This window comes from Geotrypetes seraphini, chromosome 2 (genome assembly GCF_902459505.1).
Source record: "Geotrypetes seraphini chromosome 2, aGeoSer1.1, whole genome shotgun sequence".
NCBI classification, from domain to species: Eukaryota; Metazoa; Chordata; class Amphibia; order Gymnophiona; family Dermophiidae; genus Geotrypetes; species Geotrypetes seraphini.
Window position 1 is genome coordinate 100,412,145 of NC_047085.1, and position 25,187 is coordinate 100,437,331.

At 45.4% G+C, this 25,187-nt stretch overlaps 1 protein-coding gene across 5 annotated transcripts in view; it reads left to right on the forward strand.

Annotated features, from left to right (window-relative positions):
- The window catches only part of TRAM1 (translocation associated membrane protein 1), a 118,282-nt gene that overhangs the window by 32,617 nt on the left and 60,478 nt on the right, over positions 1-25,187 (forward strand). For all 5 annotated transcript variants that reach the window (XM_033933416.1, XM_033933412.1, XM_033933411.1 and 2 more), the window contains one exon: positions 9,665-9,723. In XM_033933416.1, coding sequence (XP_033789307.1) covers positions 9,665-9,723 — 59 coding nt within the window. The remainder of the gene's footprint in view (positions 1-9,664; positions 9,724-25,187) is intronic.

Below are 25,187 nucleotides of genomic sequence, written 5' to 3' on the forward strand. Positions count from 1 at the left end.
GAGTGCACAGGGATCTGTACTGGGACCGATGATATTTAACTTATTTATAATTGATCTGGAAATTGGAACGAGTGTGGTGATTGAACAGTTTAGCATCTGCAAATTTAAAGTTGTTAAAATACATGTAGACTAAAAATTGCAGGCGGACCTTAGGAAATTGGAAGACAGGGCATCCAAATGGCAGATGAAATTTAATGTGGACAAATGCAAAGTGATGCACATTGGGAAGAATAACCCAAATTATAGTTACCAGATGTTAGGGTCCTACTATAGATCCATGTGGCACTGAATCATTCACTTTCCTCCATTAGAGAATTGATCATTTAGCATTACTATGTTTTCTACCTTCCAACCAGTTCCAATTCACAACAGAACATTTTCTCCTATTCCATAGCTTTGTAAGTTCTCAGGAGTCTCTCATGCCTCGGGACCCAGAAATTGGTTTCATCCTCTTCTGCATTGCTGAACCTTCCTTAATCGACTATTTAACAGCAGAATTTCTCCATTTTACCACAGCCTTGCACTGATCAGAAATGAACACATCTCTTCACTGGATTGACCTGATTTCGTGTTAACTTCTATCTGATTTTTCTGCTAGGTTTTTATTTATTTTCATTTTAGTTTTTTAACCCCCTATACGTTTTGTTTTGGTTTAATTCTTTATGAAATGGCCTGTACTTTGTTTTATTTCAATTTTATTTTATTGCTTTTCTCCGCTAGGGTTTGAAGTAGGCCGCTGTCTAGGCCTACCTCGAGATAGAGACCTCACACGCTATATACTGGTTTCAATCAATAAGTATATTTATTAGCAAATCAGTAACAGCTTACAAGAATAAATCATTCAGCATATAGAGTAACAGAATGTGATCTTCAGGCCTGAGGATCCACTGACGTCTGTTCTGCTTACTTCCGCTTGCAGACCTGTTTTTATACATTTCTTGGTGGTCAATACCACGTTGGTCTAAATCACATGATACATTTTTATTGGTTCTTTTCTTACACGTCATTACATAAGTAGATTCATTTATTGGTTCATACCTTTGTGTCACGCTATACGTCTGTTCAGTTTACCGTAAGGCCTATCCTTTTCCCGCAAATGCCCCTTTGATTTACCATATAAGCAATTCCGAGCCCCACCCCACCCCTGATTCATTATCACAAGACACATCTTACTAAATGATATTCTTGAGAATTCTATTTTCTGGCCTTGAGCTGTGTTCATCTTTTCACAATATCCTGCCAGGTGTGAGGCTCTGCTGTCATGCAAAAGAGTTAAGTCTTGCTTGCTTGTTTCTTCTCATAAGTTTCGCTTAGCCCAGCAGCTAACTCAGCAGGGTATTTCCCAATCAGTATATGACAGTTTATGACAGCTGGCAAATGTATTAAGAAATGTCTTTAGATTGTTAATACTGATTTATTAGAGCAGGGGAAAAAAAGGGGGTTTCTCTTCTTCGAAGTCTAGTTTCTTCACCTTTAGTATTATCCAAAGGACTTATTATGCTTCACCTGCATCATGCCAGGACTTAGTAAGTGTATTTTCCTTTATACCAGGGTTTTCCGTGATTTTTTCTCTTCTTCTCATCTTCCTTTTCCTCTCAGGTTTATTTAATTTTGTTCTTTCCTCCTCTCTCTTTTATCCGTATTATACAAATGTTTATTTTCTAGACACTCTTAGTTTAGATTGTGAGCAGAGACAGAGAGTAGTTTAATGTGCCTATTATGCTAAATTTGTAAAGCCTCTTTGAACTCTTGCATTAAGCGGGATATCAGTTGTACAATAAGCAATTGGAAAAAAAAATCACCTAGGTATTAAGCTAAAATCCTCTCATCAGAGGAGTTTGCCCATTTATTCCCCTGATATTAGGAAGTTGCAAAGCTGCTTTTTTTCTTTACGACACACTTAGGAGGAGAGTGAAGATCTCGCACAATCTCGATAATCAAAATACCTACTCCAGATGGGGTTGCTGAAAAGTTTTCAGCCCAACCAACTTTCTAAATTGTGAGTGTTATTTTGCCACACTACCTGAAAAGATTTGTTATTTTGAAATGTGCCAATTTGCAGAATCATAATGCTATGTTTTTGACATTGTTTCAGATTATTGAACAATGTCAACAAAAAGTGTGGAGTTTTCAGGTGACAAACACCAAGCCATCATGAAGTTCCTATTCCTGCTGAAGGAAACAGATAAGAACATAAGATTTGCCGCTGCTGGGGCAGACCAGTGGTCCATCGTGCCCAGCAGTCCGCTCATGCGGCGGTCCTTAGGTCAAAGACCAGTGCCCTACTAGAGTCTAGCCTTACCTGCATATGTTCTAGTCCAGCAGGAATTTATCTAACCTTTTCTTGAATCCCTGTAGGGTGCTTTCCCCTATAGCAGCCTCCGGAAAAGCGTTCCAGATTTCTACCATTCTCTGGGTGAAGAACTTACTTGCGTTTGTACATAGTCTATCCCCTTTTAACTTTAGAGTGCCCTCTCGTTCTTTCTCCACCTTGGAGAGGGTGAACAATCTCTCCTTCTTTAAGTCAATTCCCTTCAATATCTTGAATGTTTCAATCAGGTCCCCTCTCAGTCTCCTGTTCTCAAGGGAGAAGAGGCCCAGTTTCTCTAGCCTCTCATTGTACAGCAACTCCCCCAGTCCCTTAACTGTTTTTGTCACTCTTTGGACCCTTTCGAGTAGTACTATGTCCTTTTTCATGTTCGGCGACCAGTGTTTGACGCATTACTCCAGGTGGAGGTGCACCATGGCTCGGTACAGTGGCATGATAACCTTCTCCGATCTGTTTGTGATACCCTTCTTAATCTTTCCTAGCATTCTGTTCGCCCTTTTCGCCGCCACCACACATTGCGTGGACAGTTTCATTGTCTTGTCTACAAGTACTCTCAAGTCTCTTTCCTGGGGGCTATCTCTGAATACAACACTGGACATTGTGTATTCGTGCATATGATTTTTCTTACCGACATGCATCACCTTGCAATTATCCACATTGAACCTCATTTGCCATTTCACGGCCCATTCCTCGAGTGTGTTTGTCTCGTAGGTCTTCAGTCTTTCTGTGTCCTCACTACTATGAATAGCTTTGTATCGTCCGCAAATTTAATCACCTCGTTCATCGTACCAATTTCTATGTCATTTATAAATATGTTGAAGAGCATGGGCCCAAGCACTGAACCCTGTAGCACTCCACTCATGACGCTTGTCCAGTCCGAGTATTGTCCAATTACCACCCACTCTCTGTTTCCTATCCACCAACCAGGAAATATATGAATGCATGATGTAAACATTGAGTGACAAATGCCCATCATACTCCAGTGACATGGTTTTCAAACTTTCAACATGGCGATTTCAAGACCAAAAAATGCAGCAAGGTCTGAAGACCTCAAATGGTATCAACCCATGAAATTGTTGACTATGACCTTGACCTGATTTTGGCAGATATCAGGTAAAACAATTGCCAAGACAGTTCAGATATCTAGGGAATGTTTTGGGTATATAATCCACAAACAGCTGGGTGTGCAAAAGCTGTCAGCCAAGTGAATGCCCAAATATTTGAATGCTGACGAGAAATGACAACGTGGACACATCCAAGTTGATTTTGCAGCATTTTCAGCAAGCTGATGCCAACTTTTTGGAATGACTGGTTACTGCTGATGAAACATGGTTACGCCACTATGATCCTGAGACAAAACAGTCCATACAATGACAGCACTTGGGTTTTCCAAGGCCAAGGAAATTCAAGACCCAAAAGTCAGCAGAAAAGGCCATGGCCACAGTGTTTTGGGATCAGGAAGGTTTTGTAATGACTATCCTCCCAAGGGACCAAAAGGTTAATGCAGAATACTGCTGTAACTTGCTGTGTTGATTAAAAGAGGCATTGAAAGAAAAAAGGAGAGTGAAGCTGCAGAAAGGAGTTCTCTGTTTGCAAGACAATGCTCACAAGGCTGGCCAAAACGATGAATGTTTTGATGTACTCACCAGATCTTGCTCCACCTTAAAAAGTGTTTGAAAAGATAGCAATTTTCGAGTGATTCGGAGGTGATCGCAGCAGCGGAGCTGTATTTCAGTGACCAGACAGAGTACTTTTTGGAAAAGTTACAGAAACCTCAGACACTATGTACTAAGTGTGTTGAACTTAGGGGTGAATATGTGGAATAATTTGTAAGTTTCATGGTTCCACATCATTCCCTTCTTAGTTGGGCTGAGAAATTTTCAGCTTCCCCTTGTAAGCAGCAAACATTTTGATTCAAAAACTACAGGAAGGGAAAAGCCTTAGAATGCTATCAGAGCACTCTTATTATCAAGCTTATTGCATTTCAGCCATTGGTTTCAAAACCTTCCTTTTAAAAATTATTAATTCATTATTCTTTATTTGTTAGCTTATGCTAGTACTTGACTGTGTTTGTCAAAAATTATAGTTCACTTAGGAAACCTCTTACAAAGCCACAATAACGATTTCACAACGCCTGGATGAGACGATGGTGTAAAGAGGAAGGCTTTGATTTCGTGCGCAACTGGACGGCGTTCTGGGGAAAAAGCAAGTACTACAGAAAAGATGGACTGCACTTCAACAAGGAAGGAGTACGAGTACTGGCAGGCAACATGAAGAGGGCCTACAGTCGACCACCAGTCGATGGCCCGGGCGACAGGATGCCCCGTAGAAGGAATTACGGACAACTACTCAGACATGAGAGGGGTCGACCACAAAGCAAATGAGGATGACAACACAGCAGCAGAAAAGTCCAAGAAGGTAACACAAAGGGAATTCAAATGTATGTATACGAATGCTAGAAGTTTGGGAAACAAAATGGGAGAATTAGAAGCAATAGCAAAAAACAACGAACTGGAAATCATTGGCATAACAGAAACATGGTGGAATGACGAAAACAAATGGGACACAGTACTACAGGGATATAAACTGTACAGAAAAGATAGAGTGGGGCAGAAAGGTGGAGGTATTGCCCTATATGTTCGGGAAGGATTAGAATCCGTGAGAGAGTCTGACGGAAGAGAAAGAGAAGCTGGAATCCCTCTGGATCAGGATTCCCAGACACAACAATGCTGACATAAAGATTGGCCTTTACTACCGACCGCCGGACAGAGGGAGGAGACAGACTCGGAAATGATGGAGGAAATTAAACAAGAATGTAAGACAGGTAATGTCATAGTCTTGGAGGATTTCAATTTCCTGGAGATAGACTGGGACCTGGGAACCTTCAACTGTGGCAAAGAGGCAAAGTTCCTGGAAGTGCTAGGGGACTGCTTCCTGGAACAGATGGTAGGAGAGCCGACGAGAGGAAACGTCACCTTGGACTCGGTCCTAAATGGCATTACAGGTCCGGCAAAGGAAGTAGATGTCACGGTCCCGCTGGGGACGAGCGATCACAACATGATCAACTTCAAACTTGATGTTAGGAAAGGGAAAGGTACCAAAACCTCAACCACAACTTTAAACTTCAAAAAGGGAAGATACGACAACATGAGAGCCATGGTGAAAAAACGGATCAAGAAAAAGATGGGCAAAGTCACAACGGTGGAACAGGCATGGTTCCTACTGAAAAATACTATCACGGAAGCACAAAGCCTCTACATTCCGCGGATGTCCAAAGTAAAGAAAACCAAAGACAAAAGAGAGCCGGCGTGGCTTACCAAAGAGGTAAAGGAAGCCATAAACGAAAAAAACATAGTAACATAGCAGATGACGGCAGATAAAGACCCGAATGGTCCATCCAATCTGCCCAACCTGATTCAATTTAAATGTGTTAATTTTTTCTTCTTAGCTATTCTGGGCAAGAATCCAAAATTCTACCCGGTACTATGCTTGGTTCCCTACTGCCGAAATGTCCGTTAAAACCTTCTCCAGCCCATCTACACCATCCTAGCCATTGAAGCCCTCCCCAGCCCAGCCTCCACCAAATGGCCATATACAGTCACAGACCGTGCAAGTCTGCCCAGTACTGGCCTTAGTTCAATTTTTAATATTATTTTCTGATTCTAGATCCTCTGTCCAGGATGAATATCAGGAAGTTCTGTTTCACGCAGCGAGTGGTGGACACCTGGAATGCTCTTCCAGAGGAAGTAATTGCAGAATACACCGTTCTAGGATTTAAGGGTAAACTAGATGCACGTCTCCTTAAGAGTGGCATAGAATGATACGGGTAAGGGTAAATTAGTTGCACATCTCCCTTGAGAAGCATACAGTGATATGGGGACTAAAACTATGCCAGGGTTCACCTGGAGGGGCCTCCGCGTGTGTGGATCACCGGACTTGATGGACCCAGGGTCTGATCAGGAGATGGCAATTCTTATGTTATGTCTAATGTACCGAAGCCCATTTATTTCCTATGGGTTTCAATGCATTTGCTGCAGAACAATTGCTGCCACACCTTTGTAAAAGGGACTCTTAATGTGGTTACTTAAACATAAAGTGTATGCGGGCCAAAAATTTTCTATCTTAAAATAGCTACACTGAATTTAGAAATGTCCAATGATGGCTAGTGTTTCCAAAAACTGTGTTGAGGAATATTTCATGTCAAGTCTGCAAAATATAAAATAACTCCAAATGATTATTCAAAAATTTTATATATATATATATACACATACATACATACGAATCTGTTTATCTGGCACCCGTGGGGATTTTGCCTGAGTTACTGTAAATACAGTACTGTGCAAGGAGTGTCTGCCAGATCTCAATTCCCTTCCTCCCCGATGCACCAGCGTGGCAGCAGTCCTGAGCCATACCCCCTCCCTCAAGCCTCGAAGCAGCAAGCAGTGGTTCTGAGCCACATACCTCTTCGCTTCCTACTACCACTATTTATTATTTCTATTTAAGAGAACCGGAAATTACTATTCCATGTATGCTTAATTTAATAGAAAAATACGGTACATTTTCTGGATATAAAATTAATTGGAATAAATCTGAAATCCTCCCAATTAATGTTCATTGTACCAAAGGATTATTTGATCCATATTCATTTATTTGGAAAGAGGATGGAATAAAATACTTAGGAATTATGATCAAAAATACAATTGAAGACACAGTCAAAGAGAATGAAAAACTTTTATTGAAAAAAATAACAGAAATGTGTGAGCAATGGAATCCATTACATCTTTCTTGGTGGGGAAGAATTCAAACAATTAAAATGATGATATTGCCTGTGGTTTGTTACCAAATGAGTATGATTCCAATATTTTTTCAGGGGTCATTTTATAAAAAACTTAACAATATTCTTACAAAATTTGTTTGGTGTGGGAAAAGACCAAGAATCGCTTTAGTATCATTACAAAGACCAATTATGGAAGGGGGGGTAAATTTTCCAAATTTTTATAGGTATCATCAAGCCTATATTTTAAGACAGGGTATGTATTGGATCCTCCCAGATCTCTTAGAAAATGTACCAGATTGGCTGTATTTAGAATGGCGGCTCCTGTTCCCTTTAAATCCAGAACACTTAATTTCTATATCAATGCCTATAAGATACAAAGAACACAGAATCTTATTAGATACTTGGAAAACATTAAGATACATAAATAATCTGACACCAGAACCAATTGCTAAATCCCTAAATCAATCAATATGGGTAAACTCCAGGATCAGAATTGGCGGATTTAAAATCGTCTGGAAACAATGGATAACTGCAGGAATAAGAACATTAAATGACGTCATATCAGAAGGTTCCTTGCTTAGTTTTTCACAATTGCAAAATAAATTTAGACTAAATAAAACACAATTTTTTAAATGGATGCAATTGAAGCAAGCCATTCAGGTAGGGTTCCCTGAATGGAAAATTCTCAATACTCAATATAGTTTGCAAGTTTTATGTTTCCAGACGGATTTCTTGGGTCACCAAGCCGCAAAATGGTATAAATTAATAAATGGATTTCTAAATAAAAAAAAGAAAACTGGACTTAGGGATATTTGGAGCATTGAGATTGGACAGACAATTTCTGCATCTCAATGGCCAAAATTCTGGTCCTGGAGATTAAGATTAACAAAGTCAGCATCTATGAGTCAAACATGGTTATTTTTATTACATAGAGTGTTATGGACCCCGACGCGCTTGCAAAAGATAGATAATACTAGATCTAATAGATGTTGGCATTGTAAAATAGAAGTAGGGACATTGGATCATTTAATTTTTTTTTGTCCCTGTATAAAAGCTTTTTGGAATTTAATTTGGCCCCAAATAAATATATTACTAGAAAATCACGTAGGACTCTCATATGATACCATATTATTCGGTACTGCAATGAGAACACAGAGTCCAATATCAGCAAATAATAATAAATTACTTTTAATATTGACAGGAGTTGCCATGCAGCAAATCACACAAAATTGGAAAGATTTTACCAAACTAAATTATACATTCTGGTGGAACTCGGTATGTCACATTTACAAAATGGAGAAAATTTTGGCTTTACAACAAGGAAATATTAAAAATTTTAAGAAAATATGGGATCCATTGACTAATTATTCTAGAGATCAGATATCTTAACACATTGATAATAGTAATATAGGGTTAGGGTGGGAAATATAGATATTAATATGAAAGAAAAATGGAAAAACAACTAATAGGGGAAAGGGATGAATATCTATGATATGAATTTGTACATACATATATATTTTATTATACATTTTATAATATGTGATTCATGTATTGAAAGAATGAAAATTCTATAAATAAAAAGTTAAAAAAAAAAAATATATTATTTCTAAAGCGCTGAAAGGCATATGCAGCGCTGTTCCCTTCCTTACCTGAAGTGGCAGCCAGTCAGCAGAAGGCAGCACTTAATACAGGCTGCTTGCGGCCAGCCCTGGCAGGTACTCAGTTAACCGGCACTCAAATATATTGCTTATCTAAAGCTTACTTGCAAAATATACTGTATTTACCTGCTCACAGTATTGTCTTTCAAAGGTACAAAAGAAAATAGTGTGGGATCTTTAAAAAGCCCTCCTCTTTAAAACAACTTTTATCAATAGCAAATCTTTGAATGTGATACTGCGCACCTTTACTTACCTTTTCTTTATAGTCTGTTTTAACCCTTTAATTGGCAGATGGTGAAACAGCTGCTTTATGTGACTTGATGTTGAATGAGAGCTACAGTGCCAAGCAACAAACATTTGGAGATGCAGATCTCCCATAAGAGCCATAGAAGATACATGTTGCTTCTGAGCAACAATGCCAAATAAAGGGCTAAATATTTAATTTTTAACGTATTCTGTATTATTAATGTTATCATGTTTGAATTGTAAATCACCCAGATATTTTATTTTTATAGGTGGAATATCAAATATAATAAACTATAAAATGTTTTTACTTATTTGGTTTTTGCCTCTCTTTGTTCTGTGTGTGTCTGTACAGATAAATTTCTGACTGGTCTTTCTCTGGCAGGTTTGTTTAAATCTTGCTGCATGGAGTGCAACAGCTGAGTGAATTTCAGCAGCCCATGTGTACAGTATAAGCAGTTGGCCAGAATAAAGGTCAGCTAGTTCACTGACAGAACACATTATCAGCAAGATGTAAAGAAACCCATCACTCAGCTGTGTTAGAAATGCACTGTGGGAGTTTGAAGCATGCATCTGAAGTCACCTTTCCTAATGAAGAAGAGGACACTGCAGTAGAAGCCCCACTCCTAGTAACAGACTCTGTGGTTTGTCTTGCAGGAGAACTACACATCAGATTTAACAACTTTGTGGAAGGACTACCCCCACACTCAGTTTTCGTAAGCAGCTACTTTCTTTTCTTTTTTTTTTTCACCCTGAATTAGAGAATGTCTGTAGGTAACATAAATCTGAATGTCTGCTTTAAATCTGGTTGCAAAATATTTCAGATTAATTATCCAAACTATTCTAATTTTAACGAATGTATGCTGCTTGTGTTGGTTGAATACCTGAGGCAGGACTTCCCAAAGCTATACTGGTTACCCCAGGAGTCAATTTTTCATTAAATGCACAATATGTGATAGAAATTTCTGTACATTGGAGATGTGGAGGGGCATAGTAAAAAAAAAAAAAAGTCTAAGTCCCCTTTTGTCCTAAGCCCTAAATGCTGAAAGTAGCAGCAGGGAAAATGTCCATTCTCAAAAAAAAACCCGTCCAAAATGAGTTAGTTTTTTTGTTGTTGTTGTTTTTTGGTTATTTTTAAAGAATGGCCTACCTCTAAGTTCAGCAGTTTAATCGCCCAGACCACCACTACTTCTAACCTTGGAACACATCAACCAAAAAATTGCCCATGTCCCAAAAGCCCAAAACGAGAACTTTTAGGCGAAGGATGGGCCAGTCCTTTGCCTAAAAGTTAGATTCTGTAACCGGCATCTGTCAAAAACACCACCAGTTACAGAATTCCCTCCCCCCCCCCGCGCAACAATCTCGGCAGAAGAGATGCCTAATTTCTCCTGCCGCGATCACGATTCCCCCGCCCCCCCGAACTGCCGTGAACCGTGGCGGGAGAGATGCCCAATCTCTCCTGCTGGCACCCCAACCCTCCTGACAATACCGGCAGAAGGGAGCCCAACTATTCCTGCCGAGACACAAGCCCCCATACTCCCCCACCTCCCCCCCGACAATACCGGCAGGAGGGAGGCCAACCCCTCCTGCTGAGGCGCAAGCCCACAAACCCCCCTCCCCCTAACAATATCGGCAGGAGGGAGCCCAACTATTCCTGCCGAGGTGCAAACCACCTCCACCCCCGACAATACCAGCAGGAGGGAGCCCAATTCCTCCTGCCAAGGCGCAAGCCCCTGAACACCCCCTCCCCTGACAATACCGGTAGGAAGGAGCCCAACCCCTCCTACCGGAATGCGACCACCCATAGGAAGGACCTTAGGCGCCTGGGCCAACTGGAGTTGGCTCAGTTGCCTTAGGCCCCTCCTATGGGGCTGAGTTGGCTCCATGTGCCTAAGGTCCTGCCCACAGGAGGGGCCTAAAGCAACTGGGCCTGAGGGGCCTAAAGCAACTAGGCCTTAGGCACTTGGCACAATCATTCCCTAGGCCCGCCATTTGGAGGAGGGCGGGCCTGCCAAAAGGGCTTGAGACCCAGCCGGCTGGCCAACTTAAAGTGAGTTGAGGGTGTGTGTCGGGGGTTGGGGCAGTGTTGGGGTTAGGGGCCGTTCAGGGGGCAATCAGGGGTTCAGGGGGGTCACGGGGGGTACGCCGTTGGAAGGAGGACCAGGGATCCCCCCTGCCCGTATTTGAGCGGGGTTGCTTTCCAACAGGAGGAGTTGGGCTCTTTCCTGCTGGTATTGTTGGTGGGGAGGTTTAGGGGCTTGCGCCTCGGCGGGAGGGGTTGGGCTTCCTCCTGCTGGTATTGTTGGGGGGCTGATTCGGGGGCTTGCGCCTCAGCAGTTGGGCTTGGGCTCCCTTCTACCGGTATTGTCGGGAGGGTTGAGGTGCCGGCAGGAGAGATTGGGTATCTCTCCTGCCGCGGATCACGGAAGTTTGGGGGGGGTCGCAATCGCTGCAGGAAAGATTAGACATCTCTTCTGCCGCGATCGTTGCGGTGGGGGCTTGGCAGGTTGCCGGGGCTGCTAAGCTGATCGCGGCAGCTGCAATCAGCTCAACGGCCCCTGTTCGGAACTTATACCCTTTTTTGACTTGGTCTAAGTCAAAACATATAAGTTCCGAATGGGCAACCTTGTTAAACTATTGGTTATACTTGGTGTACGACTAAGCCTAGGTCGGCCCACCTCCCGCCATTTCCCCTCTAAAAACGCCTCTTTTCGCTCTAGGCATTTAGAGGCAGGGTAAAGGACTAAGCTGGTTTTAGATAACGTCTAAAACCAGCTTTGATTATCGGTACTTGGACGATCTGTCATTTTGATCGTCCAAGTATCAATTTAGGCCACTTTTTGAATGTGTTTTTTCTTTTGATTATGAGGCCCCTTAATGTATCTCCTGAAAACTCATCTGATTGTGGCATCACAAGCACAATTTCTGGAAGCGCTAATTTAAGGATTATGTAGCAGTTGATTTGTACTGGGATTTCCCTATATTATTCACTAACTGAAAATTGTGACTATTGGCAGTGCCCAGAGTTCTTCCATGCTAGCACTAGAATGCCAGTTAGAAGGGACAGCACCCTCCAGCTAAGAATTGTGTTGGAGATAGGCAGCAATTCAGGGTCACTGAGAAAATATAAGGAGTCTGGGGATTAGTGAGCGAGCAAACATGGATGCCATAGATCAGAAGACAGGCATTCAAAAATATTTACTACTTAATTTATTTATTTTTTAAATTTATACACCACACAAATCACAGTTCTGCATAAATTCCTAAGTTTTCTAACCTGCTAAGATAAAGAAGCAAACTAATGGACCCTACAAAAAAATATATGGAGGAGGAAAGAAATAAAAAAGAGCCAAGTTGACAAAAGGCTTGAAAAATTAACCATTTTGGAGGTATGCACTTTTCTGACCAGCAGGTGGCAGCAACAGAACAAGAGAAAAGAAGACTTAAGATGCAATCTCGGTGTTTAGCAATGCAAAATATTGAGGTTTTATCTTGGCTTCTTGTAAAACTGTTCCAGGTGATTTGCATTCTAAGGTAGTGTTGACTTCATTCTTGCTAAAGCTGAGCTTTGATACTGTCATGGAATCCATGGTTGTATAACTCATATACAAAATCCCAAATCTTGTAGAAAATATAAATGAGTTGGTCACTCAAAACACTTTCATCTACCATTGAAAAGCTATATGTAGTCTCACAATTAAGTTATGTTCAAGCTCTTAAGGACGTTAATATAAAGTTTAAAATTTCTTGTGTACTTTGTACAATACAATTATCCCAGGACAAGCAGGCAGCATATTCTCAACATGTGGGTGACGTCACCGACGGAGCCCCCTAGTGGACGTTTTCACAAGCAGACTTGCTTGAAGACCTTCAAGCTTGCGATTGACCCATTGGGTGCCTCGGCCTCGAAGTCCTCGGCCTCGAAGGCTCCGGCCTCGGCTCCTCCTGCTACACCAGTCTCGGGTAAGTCTCCTCTTTCCTCCTCAGGTGTGCCGGCAAAGAAGCCTGCCTCAGAGTCTCATGTCAGTGCCCCCTTGTCGGTGTCTTCGAGACATCATTCCAAGCGTGCCTCCTCACGTAGGGAATAATCTTTCTCGAGGTCGCCCATGAAGGAGTGCACTGCTGCACCTACGATCCAATAGCCTTTGGTCTCGGTGCCTATGTTCGAGGACATGCTTAAGGCTATACTTACCACGTAGCTTTCCTCAGTGGTGAGCCAACTGGTCCCGACCTCGGTCTCGACCCAGCCTCGATCTGACCAGCCTGAGTGTCCTTGTCTCGGGGCCGTGCCCGCAAGACTCGTTGGGTCCCCTTGAGTCACCTGTGACTTTTCGAAGGTCCAGGACAGGGGCCCGCTTTTTGCCCGCTACTATGTCAAGGCTTGCCCCTCCTAAAAAGCTCCGGTCTTCTCCGCCCCTTCGGGGCAGGTCTCCGACTGCAAAACCTTCCAGGCACACCCTTGTCCTCGAGTTGGACTCTAATTTGTGTTCCCCATCGAGACAGATGCCAGCCTCTAAGGGGTTTTCTTTGAAACCAGTGGAGGAATTTTCCTTTGCCCCGTCTTCTCCGAGGCTCCGCCAGCTGATTCCTCGGACTCTGGGGTCCTCCCCAGTCCACCTTGCACGGAGTCGTTCCTCGACCCCCCCTCCCCCCCAGACACTTTAGTCGAGCCGCTTCGATCTCCCATTCACAGGACTCTGAGGCCCCGACTTACTATTTGAGGGAAATTTCTCCCTCTTTCTCGTCTGCCCCCAGATCTCACTCGGGGTCTCCTCAGGAAGATGAGTCTTCTTCTCGAAACTCCTCCTTTACCCATTTCATCTCTGACATGGGGAGGGCCTTGAACCTGGATCTCCAGTCTGAGTCCCGTTATACCCAGGAATTCCTGGCGGAAATGGGTGTTGATCATCCACCCCGTGAAGCGCTGCATTTGCCATTGCACCAGGTTCTCCGGCAAACATTTCTCCGGAACCTGGAGACCCCCCCATGCGGTCACGGCCATTCCCTCCAAGTTGGAGTCCCGTTACCGGATGATACCGGTTAAGGGATTTGAAAGTTCTCAGCTTTCTCACCAATGCTTGGTGGTTGAGTCTTCCTTGAAGAAGTCCAACCCTTCAAAGGTTTACGCTGCCATCCCTCTGCGCTGGGAGGGCTGTACGATGGACAAATTTGGTGGCCGTCTTTATCAAAACTCGATGATGGCGAACCGTGTCCAACTATAACTTTATCTTCACGTCCTATCTCCGGTTCTTTGTGGAAGCCCTCCACTCGTTCCAGGCAGACGTGCCGGATTCTCGTCGTCAGGAGTTTCGTCTCCTAGAGGAGACTCTCCCAACTTCGCCTCTATATGTTTCAGGCGGCCTATGACACCTTCGAGTTGTCAAGTTCAAGTTCACTTTATTTTTGATGAATCGCCTAATTAAAACATTCTAAGCGATGTACATGCATCGCCTCGTTTGGCTATGGATTGTGGGCATGGATCCGAATCTCCAGGATCGTCTTGCCAATCTCCCTTGCGTGGGTAATGAGCTATTTGATGATTCCATTGAGGCTGCCACTAAGTGCCTCTCGGAACACGAATGGTCCTTCGCTTCTCTGGTGAGACTTAAGCCGAAGACCCCTCCGGCTCAGCAATACAAAATTCTTCTCCGGAGGTATCTGCAGAAATCTACTCCTGCGTTCTCTTGGCCTCCTTCGAAGCAGCTGCAACAGCAGCAGCAGCGACAAGCTAAGGCCCAGGCTCCGGCGAAGCTTGGGCCGCCTTTTTGACAATTCCAGTCTGAGCCTTCGGGCTCCCTTCCTCCTGGAGCCTTCCCCCTTCCCCATTGGGGGTCGTCTCCATCATTTCTATACTAAATGGGTGCTTTCCATCATAAAGGAGGGGTACTCACTTCGCTTCAATCATGTGCCCCCGGACCTTCCTCCAAGAGAGTTTCCTTCTGCCCGGTCTCAGCTGCCTCGCCTTCTGCAGGAAGCTCAGGTCCTTCTTCGCCTTCGGGCAGTTGTGGAGGCTCCGGACCAGTGGAATACCGGATTTTATCCCAGGACAAGCAGGCAGCATATTCTCAACTGTGGGTGATGTCACTGGAGCCCCGCAGTGGACAGCCTCGAAAGCAGACTTGCTTGAAGATATTTCGAAGAGCTTCCGAGTGCTGCACTGCACATGCGCAAGTGCCTTCCTGCCCGAGTTAGGGTGCGCGTCTCCTGTGAGGAACCTCAGTTCAACGTTTTCCGCAGAGCCGAGAAGTCTTCTTCTTTTCAGCTCTGCAGCCTTCGTTGCCTTCTCTCACTGCAGCTTTTTATTATTTTTATTAAGTTGCTATGCACATGTTTCCATTCGTTCTTTTTTTAAAAAAAAAAAAGTTTTTTCGGTTTTTTGTTTTTTCTTTCTGGTCAGCAGCCTTTTGGCCTAGGCCTGGCCGCTCACCTTGTTCGGTACATCGGACTTTGTTTTTTCTATGTCCCGGCCTCTTACCGGGTTCAAAAAGTGTAGCCAGTGCAACAAGACCATTTCAGTCACTGATCCCCATAGTTGATGTATTGTTTGTTTGGGTCCTGAACATTGCCCCGACGCTTGCTTGTGCTGTGCTACCTTTCAACCTCAGGCCTTTCGTCAACGCTGTGCCAAGTTTCTCCAACTTTTTGGCACTATGGACCAACCGCCTGAGAAGGTCTCTACCTCGGCTTCGGGGACAGCCTCGACTACTAAGTCGTCGACCTTGACGCCAGCTTCTGCCTCCACCAAGGCCTCGACCTAAACATCTTCGGTCTCGAAGGCCTCGCCAGCAGCTCCTCTGAAGTCGCCCTCGACGGGTAAGTCTCCTGTCTCTCCTTCAGGTACCATTCCTAAAAAGCCTCCAGAGTCTCAGGCATCCCAGGCCGTATCCATGGTCCTGCCAGCCTCTTCGAGACCTCCTTCTAAGCGTGCCTCCAAGCATCGGGAATACTCATCCTCGAGGTCACCCTCCTTGGAGCGCACTGCTGCATCTTCGAGATCTAATCCCTTTGTCTCGGTGCCTAGGTTCGAGGACATGTTAAAAGCCATTCTAACCACTCAGATTTTCTCAGTCGTGGCTCAACTCCTTCCGTCCTCGACCTTGCTTCTTTCGAGCCAGCCTGAGCAGCAGTCTGGGACTCCTGTCGAAAAACCTCGAGGGAAGCCTCGGAAGCCTCGCCCGTTCTCATCCAGTGACTCTTCACCTACTCCTCGGACACTGTCTCCTCCACCGCGACCGAAGCATCGCTCGAGGCATTCGAGGCATCTCGCTTCCAAGCTTCCTCAGGAGACATCTCTGCAACAGAAACCTTCGCCTTCTTTGGATACTGAGACTTCTATGCCTCGTTTAGCCAAGGCTACTGAGACTTCTTCCAAATCTAAACATAAGTCTCACAAAGCTATTACGCCGGCTGCTTCTCCTCGTAGTCCATCAAGGTCAAGGACTCCTCCATTGAGACCGCCTCTGAGGGAGTCTTCTTCTCCTTCCTCGACCCACTCTGTTCCTCGAACCCCGGGGACCTCACCATCGAGGGTTTTGAAGCGCAAACACTCACTGACTCCACCTCACACAGGTAGTGCAGCTTCCTCTATCACTGTGCGCCTGGACTCTGAACCTTTGTTTCAGTATTCCAGAGAGGCTTCTCCGTCCTACTCAGTAGTTCCTCGGTCTTGTACTCTTTCTCCGGAAGGTGCCTCGACTTCGAAGTCTGCCATTTTTGCCAGGTTCATCTTCAACATGGGACAAGCTCTTCAACTGGATCTCCACTCTGATTCCAAATATACACCTGAATACTTGGCTGACATGGAGCTGCCTCATCCACCCAAGGAGACCTTGAAGCTTCCTATAACTCCAGTATTGACGCAAACTTTTTTAAGGAATATGGAAACTCCTTATTCCATTACAGCCATTTCATCCAAGCTGGAATCTAGGTATCGCATAGTACCTTGCAAAGGCTTTGAGAAATCTTAATTGTCTCACCAGTCTTTGGTTGTGGAATCTTCTTTAAAGAAAGCTCATCCATCTAAGCTTTACGCTGCGGTCCCTCCAGGCAGGGAGGGCCGTACCATGGACAAGTTTGGCCGTAGGTTATACCAGAATTCCATGATGGCTAACGGAATTCTCAATTATAACTACATTTTCACTGCTTATTTTAACCATTTCCTCAAATTGATGCCTAAGTTCTATCCGGCTCTGGAGGAACAAAGTCTTTCTGAATTTAAACAGATCATCAGAACTCTGTCTCAACTTCGACTCTTCTTGCTGCAAGCCACATACGATGCTTTTGAGCTCTCTTCTAGAGTTTCTGCCTTTGCAGTAGCCATGCGCCGTCTCGCCTGGCTCCGCATTGTTGATATGGATCCCAATCTACAGGACCATCTAGCGAACTTGCCTTGCCAGGGAAATAAACTCTTTGATGATTCTATTGAAGCTGCTACAAAGCGCCTCTCTGAACATAAGCGCTCTTTGCTTCCTTGATTCGGTCGAAGCCTAAGTTGCCTCCTGCTCGGCCATACAAGCAACCATCACGCCATTATCCCCAAAAAACGACACCAGCTTTCTCCAGGCCTCCGCCTAGAAGGCCTCCACAACAACAACGACAGCAGAAGGCTCAGACTCCTGCTGCGACTAAACCAGCTCAGTCTTTTTAACATTCCTAGTATGAGCATACCAACCTCCCTGCATCAAAATTCTCTTCTGTCCTTAGGAGGTCGTCTTCACCAATTTTACCACCAGATGATCACCTCAGATCAAGAGGGCATCCACTGAAAATCAGGGGCAGGAAATTTCATGGTGACACCAGGAAGTATTTTTTCACCGAAAGAGTGATTGAGCATTGGAATGAGCTTCCAGTACAGATGATCGAAGCCAGCAGCGTTCCAGATTTTAAGAATAAATGGGATGCACATGTTGGATCTCTAAGAGGGTACAGTTAAGGGGAGGGGTCATCAGAGTGGGATCTCCAAGAGGGCAGTAAGGGGGAGGGTCAATTGAGTGGGCAGAATTGATGGGCTGTGGCCCTTTTCTGCCGTCATGTTCTATGTTTCTATGTTATCTCTGGGTTCTCACCATCCTTCAGGAGGGATACTCACTTTACTTTCTTCAGGTGCCTCCAGATTGCCCTCCAAGAGAGTGTCCTTCCAATTCGTCGCAACTTCCCCTTCTTCTTCAGGAAGCTCAGGCTCTTCTTCGCCTTCGAGCTGTCGAGGAGGTTCATGGGTTTTTATTCCCGTTATTTTCTAGTCCCAAAGAAAACGGGGGATTTGCGACCCATTCTGGACCTCAGAGCCCTCAACAAATTTCTAGTCAAAGAGAAGTTTTGGATGCTATCTTCACCAACCTTATATTCCCTGATGGATCTCAGAGACTTAAACTCATATCCCGATTCATCTAGCCTCTCGCAGATATCTTCGATTCAGGGTGGGGAATCTTCATCTACAATACAGAGTTCTTCCTTTCGGACTCGCCTCATTCCCCAGAGTCTTCACGAAATGTAGACTAGATTATAAAGGTCAAGAATTCACATCACAGGTCAAGGACCTGGTGGGCCGCCGCGGGAGCGGGCCGCTGGGCGAGATGGACCTCCGGTCTGACCCAGTGGAGGCAACTTCTTATGTTCTGGTGGTGGTGGCTGCAGCCCTCTGTGCTCAGGGTCTTCAAGTTTTTCCATACCTGGATGACTGGCTTATCAAGGACCCCTCTCAACAAGGGGTTATTGCAGCGACCCAACAGACTATTATGTTCCTCCAATGTCTGGGGTTCGAAGTCAACTTTCCAAAATCACAGCTGACCCCATATCAGTTTCTCCAATTCATTGGGGCCACTCTAGACACTGTCCAGCTCAGAGTGTTTCTACCTCCAGCACGTTGGGTTACCCTCATTCGCCTTTGCCATCAAGTGTCTCATCTCACATCAATTTCAGCAAGACAACTGATGGTCCTGCTCGGTCACATGGCTTCTACAGTTCACGTGACTCCTTTTGTCAGACTTCACCTTCGCATACCTCGGTGGACCCTGGCATCTCAGTGGCAACAAGCTACCGACCCGCTTTCTCAACAAATTACAGTAACTCCTTTGTTGAAGCAGTCTCTCCACTGGTGTCTGCTCTCTTCCAATCTTTCCAGATGTTTGCTGTTCCACAATCTCCCTCATCAAAAAGTTCTCACAACAGACTCGTCAACCTACGCATGGGGAGCCCATCTCGACGGACTCCGTACCCAAGGTCATTGGACTCCGTCTTTGTCACATCAATCTGTTGGAACTCAGAGCGATTTTCAATGCTCTCAAAGCTTTTCAACACCTTCTTCACGACAACGTAGTCCTTGTCCGGACGGACAACCAAGTCGCCATGTACTATGTCAACAAACAGGGAGGTACGGGATCTCACTCCCTTTGTCAAGAAGCTCTGAAACTGTGGGATTGGGCAATCCATCAGAACATCTTTCTCAGAGCTGCATATATTCAAGGTCAGCACAACTGTCTGGCGGTCAAATTGAGTCGTCTTCTGCAACCTCACGAATGGACACTCAATTCCTCGCCTCTACGTTAGGTGTTTGCTCAATGGGGGACCCCTCAGATAGACCTCTTTGTGTCTCCCCTCAACAACAAGCTGCCTCAGTTCTGCTCTCGAATATTCTCTTCCCAGCGTCTCAAGGCAGATGCTTTTCTCCTGGATTGGATGGGTCAGTTTCTCTATGCCTTCCCTCCATTCCCTCTGATTCTCAAGACTCTTGTCAAACTCAAGACAGAACATGCCACCATGATTCTGATAGCTCCTCGGTTGCCCAGACAACTGTAGTACTCCCTTCTACTTCAACTCAGAACCAGGGAGCCTCTACTTCTACCAGTTTTTCCCTCTCTGCTTACTCAGAGTCAAGGATCCTAGCTACATCCCAACTTGCAGTCTCTACACTTAACAGCTTGGTACCTTTCAACCTAACAGACTTTCTACAGTTCTCTCAGTCTATCCAAGATATTTTGGTGGCTTCCAGAAATCTGTCCACTCGGCAGTATTACGGCCAGAAATGGACTAGATTTTCTGCTTGGTGTTCCACTCACCATATGGAGCCAATATCTACCTTCTTGTCTTCTGTTTTGGATTATTTACTTCACTTATCACAATCTGGACTTCAGTCTATATCTATCTGAGTCCATCTCAGTGCGATTGCTGCTTTTCATCAGCCTTTTGATGGGAAACCTCTGTCTGCACATCCCGTGGTTTCCCACTTTATGACAGGACTTTTTAATGTTCATCCACCACTTAAACCACCCCCAGTGGTCTGGGATCTCAATGTTACATAGAAACATAGAAACATCGAACATGACAGCAGAAAAGGGCCACGGCCCATCTAGTCTGCCCACACTAATGGCTCACCCCCTAACTACCTCCATGAAGAGATCCCACATGCCGATCCCTTCTTTTCTTAAAATCTGGCACGCTGCTGGCCTCAATTACCTGTTGTGGAAGATTATTCCAGCGATCAACCACCCTTTCGGTGGCTCAATTGATGAAGCCACCCTTGTTTTGGCTCAATTGATGAAGCCTCCATTTGAACCAATTGATAAGGCTCATCTCGAGTACCTTACTTGGAAAGTAGTTTTCCTGATTGCCCTCATGTCTGCTCGAAGGGTCAGTGAGTTACAAGCTTTGGTTGCGGATCCACCTTTCACAGTTTTCTACCATGACAAAGTGGTCCTCCGTACTCATCCAAAATTCTTACCTAAAGTGGTTTCAGATTTTCACATCAATCTATTGTTCTTCCAGTATTTTTTCCAAAGCCTCATTCTCACCCTGGAGAAGTGGCGCTCCATACTTTGGACTGTAAGCGTACTTTGGCTTTTTACTTGCAACACACTCAACCTCACAGAACAGCTCCACAACTTTTCATCTCCTTCGATCCAAATAAGTTGGGGCATCCTGTCTCGAAGCGAACCATCTCTTTCTGCTTTGCTCAGGCTGGTCTCCCTCTGCAGGATCGAGTCACGAGACACAGAGTTAGAGCTATGGCAGCGTCTGTAGCTTTCCTCAGATCAACTCCTATTAAGGAAATCTGTAAGGCTGCAACTTGGTCCTCGGTTCATACATTCACATCTCATTACTGTCTGGATACTTTCTCCAGAAGGAATGGCCATTTTGGCCAATCTGTTTTGCAAAATCTTTTTTCTTAACTTGCCAACTTTCCCTCCATCCCATTTTGCTTAGCTTGGAGGTCACCAACAGTTGAGAATATGCTGCCTGCTTGTCCTGGGATAAAGCACAGTTACTTACCGTAACAGTTGTTATCCAGGGACAGCAGGCAGATATTCTCATAACTCACCCTTCTCCCCTGGTTGGCTTCTTAGCTAGGTATCTGACCTGAGGTTCCTCACAGGAGACGTGCGCCCGAACCCGAGCGGGAAGGCACTCGTGCATGCGCAGTGCAGCACTCGGAAACTCTTACAAAGATCTTCAAGCAAGTCTGCTTTCAAGGCTGTCCACTGCGGGGCTCCTTCGGTGATGTCACCCACAGTTGAGAATATCTGCCTGCTGTCCCTGGATAACAACTGTTACGGTAAGTAGCTGTGCTTTATACCCGGTACTTTCTGGTGCCCAAGAAGACGGAGGATCTGTGTCTGATCCTGGACCTACATGCTCTGAACAAGTTTCTGGTCAGGGAATGGTTCAGAATGCTCACCCTTCCTACCTTGTACCCCCTCTTGGACGAGGGGAACTGGCTGTGCTCCCTGGACCTCAAAGAGGCTTACACGCACATTCCGATATACCCAGCCTCTCGCCGGTATCTGAGATTCTGGGTGGGGGATCTCCACCTCTAATATCGTTTTCTTTCCATCGGCCTGGTGGCCTCTCCGAGGGTTTTCACGAAGTGTCTAGTTGTGGTTGCTGCAGCCCTGCATCTCCGCGGCCTGCAGGTGTTTCCCTACCTCGACCACTGGTTGTTCAAAGCGTCCTCGCACCACAAAGTTCTGCGAGCGACAAATCAGACCATCTTGCTCTTTCAGAGTCTCGGCTTCGAGGTAAACTTCCCCAAGTCCCACCTCTGTCCATCCCAGTCTCTGGAATTCATCGGAGCAGTCCTGGACACAGTTTGTCTCCACTCTTTCTTGCTTCGGCCTCGTCAAGAGGCCCTTGTTCGTTTATGCCAGAGGGTGGCCCATCTGTCCTCGGCCCCAGCTCAGCTCCTGATGGTTCTCCTAGGTCACATGGCCTCTACGGTTCACGTGACTCCTTTTGCCAGACTTCACCTCCATATCCACAATGGACTGTTACGTCTCAATGGAACCAGGATCGGGATCCTGTCTAGTCTCATTGTTGTGACTCCTTTGTTGAAAAAGTCTCTCCGTTGGATGCTCTCTTCCAATCTTTCCAGAGGTTTTCTGATTCATGTCCCCCCCCCTGTAGAAGGTCCTCATGACGGACTCGTCAACCTATTCTTGGGGGGCTCATCTGGACGGTCTTCGCACTCAGGGTCTTTGGTCCAGTGCCGACCGCCTTTTTCACATCAATCTGCTGGAGCTTCGGGCGATTTTCCTCTCCCTGAAGACTTATTGTCACCTGCTTCGCGACCGAGTGGTGCTGATCTGCACGGACAACTAGGTCGCCATGTATAATATCAACAATATAAACAAGGGGGCACAGGGTCCCTGTCCCTGTGCCAAGAGGCGATGCGGCTCTGGGATTGGGCCATCTGCTGCAACATTCTTTCGAGCGGTCTACATTCAGGGCCAGCACAATTGTTTGGCGGACAGGTTGAGTTGTCTTGTTCAGCCTCACGAATGGTCCATCCATTCCTTGACCCTGCGTTAAGTGTTTGCTCGTTGGGGGACTCCGGACATCTATCTGTTCGCGTCCCCCCTCAATCACAAGTTGCCCCGCTTCTGCTCCAGGGTTTACACCCCTCTCAGATTTGAGACGGGTGCTTTTCTGCTGGACTGGATGAACCTGTTTCTGTATGCGTTCCCTCCATTCCATTCCCTCTTGATTCTGAAGGCTCTCGTCAGGCTCAAGTCCAAACGTGCCACCATGGTTCTGATAGCTCCTTGGTGGCCCCGACAGCCGTAGTTCTCCCTTCTGTTGCAACTCAGTTCCAGGGAGCCTCTTCTGCCTGTTTTTCCTTCTCTGCTTACGCAGAGTTGAGGTTCTCTTCTTCATCCCAACCTTCAGTCACTTAACGGCTTGGTTCCTCGAGATTTAATGCCCTCGTTCCAGTTCTCTCAGCCTGTGCTGGACGTCCTGGAGGCATCTCGGAAGGAGTCCACTCGCCAATGTTACCATCAGAAGTGGACCCGCTTTTCTTCCTGGTGTGCTACTCGACAGCAGGAGCCGCTGTCTGCATCCTTATCTGGTGTCCTGGATTATCTGTTGCACTTGTCTTGCGCTGGACTCAAGTCCTCTTTGATTCGAGTCCACCCTAGTGCAATTGCTGCTTTTCATCAGCCAATTGAAGGGAAGCCTATCTCTGTTCATCCTGTGGTTTCCCGCTTCATGAAAGGCCTTTTCCACGTTCATCCGCCCCTTAAACCTCCTCCGATGGTTTGGGATCTTAATGTGGTACTTACTCACTTGATGAAACCCCCATTCTAGCCGCTAGCGCGGGCTCACTTGAAGTTTCTTACTGGGTAGGTTGTGTTTCTTTTTGCTCTCACTTCTGCCCATCGGGTCAGTGAGCTTGAAGCCTTGGTTGTGGACCTACCCTTCACTGTCTTCCATCATGATAAAGTGGTTCTCCGTACCCATCCTAAGTTCTTGCCTAAGGTTGTTTCTGAGTTTCACATCAACCAATCCATTGTTCTTCCTGTGTTTTTTCCGAAGCCCCATTCTCACCCTGGAGAAGTGGCTCTGCATTCTCTTGATTGTAAGCGTGCACTGGCCTTCTACTTGAAGCACACCGCTCCTCATCGTTCTACTCCCCAGCTGTTCCTCTGTTTCGATCCTAATCACATGGGTCGCTCTGTTTCTAAGCGGACCATTTCTACCTGGTTGGTCGCTTGTATCTCTTTCTGTTACGCTCAGGCTGGTCTCCCCCTGCCTGGTCGAGTCGCAGGCCACAAGGTCAGAGCGATGACGGCATCTGTTGCTTTCCTAAGCTCTACTCCGCTTGAGGAAATCTGTAAGGCTGCCACTTGATCCTCGGTTCATACGTTTACCTCACACTATTGTCTGGATACTTTCTCCAGGCGTGATGGCCATTTTGGCCAGTCCGTTTTGCAAAATCTGTTCTCCTAAATTGCCAACTCTCCCTCCATCCCTTTCTGGTTAGCTTGTAGGTCTCCCACATGTTGAGAATATGCTGCCTGCTTGCCCTGGGATAAAGCACAGTTACTTACCGTAACAGGTGTTATCCAGGGACAGCAGGCAGATATTCTCGCTACCCACCCACCTCCCCATGGTTGGCTTCTTTGCTAGCTAACTGAACTGAGGCCACGCTGAGGAGACGCATGCCCTAGGTCGGGCGGGAGGGGCACGCGCGGGCCAATCGCAATCTTGAAGGTCTTCAAGCAAGTCTGCTTGCAAAAACGTCCGCTAGGGGGCTCCGTCGGTAATGTCACCCATATGTTGAGAATATCTGCCTGGTGTCCCTGGATAACACCTGTTATGGTAAGTAGTGTTCTCCCCAGAAATTTTTTCCAGCCAGGTGGCATGAAAAAGTAGCCGGGTGGGGCGGGATGGAGAAATTTGGTGGTGGGGAAAATTAGCCCCCTCTTTTACTAAGGTGCGCTAACAATTTTAGCATGCGCAAACTCCCGCGCTACGTGAGAAAACTAACGCCAGCTCAATGCTGGCATTAGCGTCTAGCGCACATTATAATTTTTCGCGCGCTGAGCACACGCCAAAACCATTTTCGCAACTTAGTAAAAGGAGCCCTAAATGTGTACTATTTTTATTAGTTAATTATTATTTTCCAATGCTCAATATGACTTCCTTTTTTAAGGTTTGACACTTGTGCCATAATATTTTTACTAAATTTAAAAAGCATCCAATGCTAGAAGGGAATAATTAGATATTTGCCCTCTTTCAAATGGTATAGAGCAGAGGTAGGGAACTCCGGTCCTCAAGAGTAGTTTAGTGGGTACTGAGATTTGGGTTACTTCTTACAGAGCTGGATGAAAGTATGACATCTAAAATTTTATAGTATATTGAAAGTAAGTGATGTGAGTAGTCATAAGTGAGGAATGCAAACATTTTT